Source organism: Volvox carteri, assembly GCF_000143455.1.
Source record: "Volvox carteri f. nagariensis unplaced genomic scaffold VOLCAscaffold_9, whole genome shotgun sequence".
Classification (NCBI taxonomy): Eukaryota; Viridiplantae; Chlorophyta; class Chlorophyceae; order Chlamydomonadales; family Volvocaceae; genus Volvox; species Volvox carteri.
The window spans coordinates 1,478,297-1,486,193 of record NW_003307552.1 but is presented as its reverse complement, the minus strand read 5'-3'; the positions used below and the strand labels follow the sequence as shown (position 1 = coordinate 1,486,193).

General features: G+C 61.4%; 1 protein-coding gene across 1 annotated transcript in view; it reads left to right on the top strand.

The window, feature by feature from the left end:
• The window catches only part of VOLCADRAFT_88626 (uncharacterized protein), a gene marked incomplete at both ends in the record, with an annotated part of 29,895 nt that overhangs the window by 17,151 nt on the left and 4,847 nt on the right, over positions 1 to 7,897 (top strand). The window contains 17 exons of the mRNA XM_002948316.1: positions 86 to 276; positions 849 to 980; positions 1,481 to 1,604; positions 1,846 to 2,172; positions 2,340 to 2,483; positions 2,646 to 2,711; positions 3,100 to 3,174; positions 3,462 to 3,605; positions 3,935 to 4,060; positions 4,339 to 4,479; positions 4,708 to 4,851; positions 5,017 to 5,082; positions 5,510 to 5,608; positions 5,907 to 6,107; positions 6,363 to 6,542; positions 6,787 to 6,915; positions 7,502 to 7,601. Of these exons, the coding sequence (XP_002948362.1) occupies positions 86 to 276; positions 849 to 980; positions 1,481 to 1,604; positions 1,846 to 2,172; positions 2,340 to 2,483; positions 2,646 to 2,711; positions 3,100 to 3,174; positions 3,462 to 3,605; positions 3,935 to 4,060; positions 4,339 to 4,479; positions 4,708 to 4,851; positions 5,017 to 5,082; positions 5,510 to 5,608; positions 5,907 to 6,107; positions 6,363 to 6,542; positions 6,787 to 6,915; positions 7,502 to 7,601 (2,389 nt within the window). The remainder of the gene's footprint in view (positions 1 to 85; positions 277 to 848; positions 981 to 1,480; positions 1,605 to 1,845; positions 2,173 to 2,339; positions 2,484 to 2,645; positions 2,712 to 3,099; positions 3,175 to 3,461; positions 3,606 to 3,934; positions 4,061 to 4,338; positions 4,480 to 4,707; positions 4,852 to 5,016; positions 5,083 to 5,509; positions 5,609 to 5,906; positions 6,108 to 6,362; positions 6,543 to 6,786; positions 6,916 to 7,501; positions 7,602 to 7,897) is intronic.

The window sequence follows — 7,897 nt, the reverse complement described above, 5'->3', positions numbered from 1 at the left end:
TAACTTACAACCACCGTAACTTACAACCACCATAACTTACCCCCACCCCCACCCCGCCCACTGGGTATCCTCCCCGGCTGATCAGGTCATGGCGGAGGAGCAGCTACGCCGGGAGCTGGCGGCGCTGGCGGCCAGCCACTCGGCGGAGGTGGCGGCCCTGCAGGCGCAGCACGCGCAGCAGCTGGCCGAGCGGGCGGCGGCCGTGGAGGAGGTGGCGGAGGCGCTGGGGGCCGAGATGGCGGAGCTGAGGGGGGAGCTGGAGCGCCGTGGGGAAATGTACGTGAGGCGGCTGCAGCGGCTAGGAGGAGGGGGGGTTGGGAGACGGAGCTGGGGAGGGGGAGAGGGGGACTGATCCTTGATGGCCGTGAAGGGATGTTTCTGTGTGTCGGTGTGCTGATTATAGGGTGTTATGGCACGTGAGGCCCCCACCATAGCAGCTAAGTGGTGCCTGAGATGTCTGGTCTGGAATACACACACAAACTCTCGCTCGCTCTCACTCTCGCTCTCGCTCTCTTAACAAACAAACATACATACACATACACACCACCACTCCGGGGTGCAGGTATAAGGGCCTCACATCAGCGCACCTGCTGGGGGGATGTCCGGAATCGCTGCAGCTATTCACCATGCATTTCCCCAGCTGCATTCAAAACCCCTTTTTTTCCGTACGACCGACTCGTACGCTCATTTCAGTTACTGTTGCATGTGCTGCATCTACTGCTATATGCTGCAACGTGTATTCGTATGTGTGTATGGGGGGGGAGCGGGGGTGGGGGGAAGGTTGGCTGCCCTTCGGTTCACTTTGCCGGCTGCTGCTGCTACTACTGGCTGGCTGGCTGCGTGTGCAGGTACTCGGCCCTGCTTGCGGATGAGCGGCAGGTGGCGGCGGCGGCGGCGGCCGCTGAAGAGCGGGTTTCGGAGCTGGAGCAGCGGCTGGCCCTCACAGAGGACCGCCACCGCCAGGAGCTCGGGGAGCTAAGGTGAGCACTGACATACATACAATACGCACACACCAACGCCACTTTCTCAACCTGTATATGTCGCAGCTCAGTGCACCCAAGCAAGGGTACGCATGGGGCCCCGGGGTGAAGGATTAAACTCACGGCAGGAGTCGCGCCAGAGATTGGCTTCCCATTCCAAGCATATCTTTGACTTCCTGGTTTGAAGGATCCGGTATTGTGAAGGATGTTGTACGAAGAGAGGCAAGCAATCTGGGGACGGAAAGCACCCTCCTTTAGCCGAGCAGCTGGCGGCTCACGACGATGTGGATTTTGTTTGTCGTATACCGCTCCTTTCACTGGGAAGGCTGATCGGGATCATATGTCGGTTGAAACACACTGCCCCCCGGGACCTGCATTGCGGCAGCCGACGGTATTTCTTTTCCTAGGGTTTTCCTAGGGTTTCCCGACCTCAACACACACACACACACACCTGGGCCGTGTTGCTGAGGGTGTGTGTGTGTTGCTGGTGCGGTCCGTAGGGTCCAGCTGGATAAAGCAGCGGCGGCTTCGGAGCTGCTGGCGGCGAGGGCGCCTGTTGAGGAGGAGGAGCCGGCAAAGACGGCAGCGGCGGCGGCAGCGGCTGAACTGGTGGGTGCTGGAATGGTGCGTTGTGGAAGGTTCATATTGAAGTTGAAATGGCGGTTATGAGTTGGCTGTGCACATGACGTTGAGGACAGTGTTGCGGGGGTCATCTGCCTGTCTCCCACATTCCCGGCAACGGGCGGATGGACCTCCCGGATGGAGGAGTTATTTCCCCCCAGTCCGATTTCGCGTACATTTTCACGTCGTACGGTCTGATACCGAACTTGGTGACGGCGGCGTTGACGGCGGCTGCCTTGTGCAGGAGGCGTCCGCCGCCGTCGCATTGGCGGCTCAGGTAGCGGAGAGCGCGGCAGTACTGCAGCAGCAGCTACAGCTGGCGGAGGCGCGGCAGCAGCAGCTGGCGGAGGCGGAGGCGCAGCAACGCGCGCTGGAGGTGCGGCTCGCGGAAGCGACGGGTGGGCTGGCGGAGGCGCGGCACGAGTACGAACGCCAGCTGGCGGAGGCGGAGGCGGTGCTGGGTGAGGCACGGCGGCGGTTTGAGGCGCGGCTTGAAGAGCAACAGCTGCGGGTGGTGGAGGAGGTGGCGGCCCGGAAGAGAGACCTGGAGCTTCAGGAGGCGGCATTACAGGTATACGGCATACAACACTGACAGCCCACATGTGCACTTGCTTGGGTATCGTCGTACAGCGATCATCGTACCTTGTCATGAAAGAGCTTTCGTACGGGTACTGGATGGGTGCGGACGGCGTGGGAGTAATGTTTCCCATGTTTATATGTACCTGTACGACATTGCAGGACGAGCATGTGGCCCTCGCGGCCCGCTTCCAGTCCCAGTTGGAGTCCGCTTTGCTGTCTCATAAGGCCCGGGAGGAGGAGCTGGCGGGGGAGCACCGGAGGCAGGTGACGGAGGTGGAGGAGGAGTTCAGGGGGAGAATGAAGGTGAGTAGTGTGTGTGGGGGAAGGAAGGGGGGGTTAAGGCGAGGCCGGGGTGGAGGGACTCACTGTATGGCGGGGCAGTGGCTGGTTAGGGGACGTCTGTCGACGAGCTATGTCGGTGGCCGCACTGACGTGCCGGATCCTCCGCCCGCACTGCCCCACCAGGACCTCACGTCGCAGCTGGACGCGGCCCAGAAACAGCTGCAAGAAGCGGAGGAGAGGGAAAAACAGGTGCGTCCGTGTGGATGTGGATGTGGGGTGGGGTGGGGTGGGGTGGGGAAGGGAAGCCGTGTTATATCCGCCACTTTTCAATCCGTGTTATTCTCTCAACCCCCCCCATTTTTTGTTATCACCTCCTCCGCTTCCTCCTCCTCCCACCTCTCACCACACCCAACCCCCCCGTTCGGGTTGTGTCGGCAAGGTGCTACTACTTTGTTGTTTGGGACTTCTTGGCTAGGTGGTGGTTTCGGAGGACGTCTCGTCAGTAGTCCGTTTCCATCACCTGTGGGAATGTTGACCTCCTCAACACCCCGTGCACTCCTGGTACCTTCCCCACACTTCCCCCCCCCCACCCCCCCAACCCCTCAACCCCCACCCCTCTCCGCTCCCCTGGACCTAGGCCCTGGGGGAGTTGGCGGCACTGAGGCAGGTAACGGAGCGAAAGCGGAGGGAAGCTGCGGCTAGCGAAGCGAGGGTAAGGATGTAGGGAAGGGGGGAGGAGGAGGGCCGCCCGGGGAGAGGGAGAGGGGGGTGGGGCTGTATGAGAACTCCGACCCCCATGGGGACATTTTTTGGGTTGGCGGATGTGTACGGCGAACTTACAGAAAGGCCCTATGTGGCGGTAGTGAGGGCAGTGCGGTCCGTGTTGGACCCTGTGGCGGCCAACGACTCGTAATCATACCCCACAAGATATAGTAACTGTCTCGTACCAACTACCGTACCTCCCGTACACAACCCTCCCGCACGACTGGGGTGTTGCAGCGGCAGTCGGAACTGGAGGCGCTGCGTCATAACGTACAGGCGCAGCAGCTGGAGGACGAGCAGGTGTGTACGGCAGCGGAGGAGATGGAGCCGCAGGAGCAGTGGCAGCGACAGCAGCAGACGCTGGAGGGGCTGCAGGCGCAGGTCCGTGCGTGTGTGCGTATGTATGTATATCTGTGTGGATCGCCCTGAATACCTACAAATGCACCTTCCCGCCCACCCGCCTTTCCAGTCCGCAGACCCTCTTATATCGTCCGTATACCCAGTCTGTATGTTTGTCACGCGTCCTGATGTGCGGCTTGTGCAGCGTGCCGCGTGCGATTTACGGTTTTCGGTTCTCAAACTCGCCTACAGATCGAGCGCTTGACGTGCTTGACGTGCTTGACGTGCATGTGTGTGTTTGTGTGTATATCAAGGAAGTGTATCGGCTGCTGTTGAAGGGTGTCTCCGGAATGTTGTGTCTGCCCCTGCAGGTGGCGGCTCTCCAGCGGCGGCTATCCGAGGAGGAGGCGGCCCACAGCGCCAAGATGGCGGCACTGGCGGGCAGCCACATGGCGGCATTGGAGAGCCGCAGGGCGCAACACAGACGGGAGATGCAGGTGGTGTGGGTGTGTATGTGTGGAGGGGGGAGGGGGAAATGCGGGGGAGGGGGAGGGACTGCTGTTGGTGGTGCGTGGGGACCCGGGGGGTAACGGGGGGTGCGTGGTGCCGTACAACGATAAAACACCCTTCCCGTCCCCTCACACGTGCGCTCACACGTGCCCTTATTACCCCCCTCCCTCTACCCTGCTATATGGTATCTGCTGCTACCGTCGGTGGTTCGTCTTACCCCCATACCCCCATACCCCTTACCCCCTCCCTCTGCGGCCCCCCCCAGGAGCTGAGAGTGGCTGCCGCGATCTCCATGGCCCAAATGGAGGCGGCTGCGGAGGCCCATGCCGCGGAGATGCAGGAGGTGGGGAAGGTGGGCGGGGAGGCGCTTTCGGAGCTGCGGGAGGAGCTGGCGCAGCAGTTGCAGGTGAGTGGGTGGGTAGGTGGCTGTGTGGGTGGGTAGGTGTGGCGGTAGCGAAGAGGGGTGTGCGTCCCTTGGCGTTCCTAATGCTGCTGTCATATGTGCATCGAAGAGCAACGACATACATACAGGCTGCAGTCTCCACGTTACCGCGAATTTGTCGTGCGTGGTGCTCGCTCGGATTTCGCGTACATGTGCACCTGTGTATTTAAGTGTACCTGTACGACATTGCAGGACGAGCATGTGGCCGTCGCGGCCCGCTTCCAGTCCCAGTTGGAGTCCGCTTTGCTGTCTCATAAGGCCCGGGAGGAGGAGCTGGCGGGGGAGCACCGGAGGCAGGTGACGGAGGTGGAGGAGGAGTTCAGGGGGAGAATGAAGGTGAGTAGTGTGTGGGGGGGGGGGAGGAAGGGGGGGTTAAGGCGAGGCCGGGGTGGAGGGACTCACTGTATGGCGGGGCAGTGGCTGGTTAGGGGACGTCTGTCGACGAGCTATGTCGGTGGCCGCACTGACGTGCCGGATCCTCCGCCCGCACTGCCGCACCAGGACCTCACGTCGCAGCTGGACGCGGCCCAGAAACAGCTGCAAGAAGCGGAGGAGAGGGAAAAACAGGTGCGGTGCTTGTACCCCGGGTAATTGTAGGACCGGCAGCCATGCGGCTCGGCTTGGTAGGTCTGTCCGACTCTTTTTAAGTCTGCCTGTACAGCGTGAGTCCGTCTGTAATTCTGTCCGTTATCCGTGGGGCAATGGAGCCCCTGCGCTCCTCAAGCCTCCCCTCCACCCCTCCAACCCCCCCAGCCCCGAACCCGCTCCCATCTACAACCCCGACGTCTACGCGGTCTGCTCATCTCACAATGTGAAGCATTGTGATATATCGCTGATATGATATATATAGCATATATATAGCATATGATATATATCGTTGCTGTCAGTACTGTGCGGATGTGTTTTTTGTGCTGTCGTTGTATTAATTGCTGCTTGCGGTGATCGTGGTGGTGATCGTGGTGATGGTGGTGCTGCTGCTGCTCAACGGTCGCAGGGGTTGGAGTCTGAGGAAGCAGCGCTGGCTCATCCGCTTGCGGAGTCCGAGGCCCGGGTGGCGGCTGTGAGGGCCGCAATCGCGACTTGGAAGGCGCAGGTGGGGGCCGGGGAGGGGACCGCTATGGGAGGGTAAGCGCCAGGTCGCCACGTCCATGTCCTTGTCCTTGCCTGATTAGCTAGGTTCCTGAATTTCACCCTTCCTTTTCTCAACATCCCCCCCCTCCCCGAGCTGCCCTTATTCCCTTATTAATGGGACAAGCAGTTGACAGTGAACCATGTACACTGATTTTGCACGGGTTTCTTTCCCCCCTTTCAACCTTCACCCGGCCCCTCCTCCCATCCTTCTGCCCTCTCTCCCCCCTGGGGTACCATACCCCCGGTGTGGTCCGTTGAAGGTGGAGGAGTTACGGGGCCTGATGGCAGAGGCCACCTCCGCGCACGCCGCCCATACAGCCCTCATTTCGGGTCGGGCTGCTGAGGCGCTGGCGGAGCTGCGGGCCACACACAGCCGGGAGCTGCAGGCGAGCAGAACAAGGGGGGACGGGGGGGGGGGAAAGGGAGTCTTATGTATATCTGTATGCATGTGCACATATGCGGTAAGCCGCCCTTCGCCGGACCCACATGTGACATCGGACCTCCTAGGGGGGTGACCCCGGGGGCCCCACCGGGGTAGCGTCCAAGGGGTGGGGGTGGGGGGACGTTGTGGGGACCTCCGCACTGTTAGACCCCATTAGGACATGTCGTGGGATGGGGAAAGGAATTGCGGAGGTGGTCTGGGAGGTCCTGTACGTCTGTGGGCTGGGGGCTTTCACGTGGGCCCCGCTGTGTGTTTTTTTGGGTGTGGGGTGTAGGGAATACGGCAGGTGGCAGCGGAGGCTCTGGCGGCGGTGGAGGCGCGGGCGGAGGCGGCGGCGCGGGCACAGGCGGCTGAGGTGGGGGCGGTGGAGCGAGCTGGTGGGGAGGTGGTTTCGGAGCTGAAGGCCCAGCTGTGGGCGGCACAGCGAGCAGCGGACGAGGCGCGGCGGGCCAAGGTGCGTGTGTGTATGTGTTTTAAAATATACACGCGCCCCCAACCCCCAACCCCCCAACCCAACCTCCCACCTCACTCCGAATGTTGAAACCTCCCCGGCTCCCCCCAACCCCTTTTTTCGGCTCCTCATGGCTCTCTTCCCCCACCGCCGGTCAGCAACTTTGGATATCGGCCGGTGTTTTCCCCCCCCCTCGTGAAACCCCCTTAGCAAGTATTCTCCCACGCCGTCGGGCTCCCAACCGCAGGACGCATCTCTCGCTGTGGCGGCTGCGGATCGTGAGGTCGGTGCTGCGGCCGTGGGGGAGCTGCAAGCCCGACTGGACGCCTCCTTGGCGGCTGTGTCATACCTGGCCTGGCTGCTGGGGGCTGCGCAGGTGATCAGGGGGGTTAAGGCGGGATTGAGGGAGGAAGGAAGAGGGGAAGGAATGGTTGGGGGTTGGGGAAATACGTGCAAGTAGCATAGTGTGGACTGCCCACGACCTGGGGATCGAGGATGGTGGGGGAAGGTGGGTGTTGCCAATGACTCCGTAGGTGGGGTGTGTTGGCCGAGGGGGCGAAGGGAGGGGGTACTTGCGGCCTCGTGGACGCAGGGAGGTGGTGTGGTGTGGTGTCTATTTGTGTCTGTATGTTTGTGTGTTTGTGTGTTTGTGTGTTTGTTATATGTACGATATTTGATGTCCACGAAGGTGCCGATTAGTGGTGGTGACGCCACCGCCGACTTTTGGAAATCTGAACCCGCTCCGTCATCCTCCTGTCCTGTTCTGCCGCTGCTCCCCGTGAGGCCTCCAATGGCTACTGCTACTGCATTGCTAGTGCCACTGCTGCTGCTACCGCTACTTCCACTTTGCTGCTACTGCCATTCTGTTGCTGTTGCTGCCACTGCTTCTGCGCTGCTTCTGCTGCTGCTGCCACTTTTACTACTGCTGCTACTGCGTGTCCTGGACCCCCCCCGTCCCGCAGACGGGCTACAGTACGGAGCTGGCTAAGGCGGAGTCCCGGGCGGTGGAGCTGACGAGAGCGCACCTGGTGGGGCTCTGGACCTGGACTGGGGTCCGACTGCGTGTGTGTATGTGTATGTGTTCGTGTGTGTCGGGGGTCACCTGGTGCCGCGGCCGAAGGTCTTGGGAGCAACGGAGGGCATGGAAGGAGGGGCGAGAGGGGGCTGGTGCCTCTTCCCTAGTTTCCCCTCGTTTCAATTTTTGGCTCTGTTATCATTTCATGAGGTGGCCTTGCGGCAACCCCCCCCCAACACACAAACAAACACACACACGCATGGGTTCGATGCGATGGCAGTGTATGCCGACTGTCGGTCCTAAACCCCCCGCATGTTCCCCCCGCCCCCGGCATATGATCACC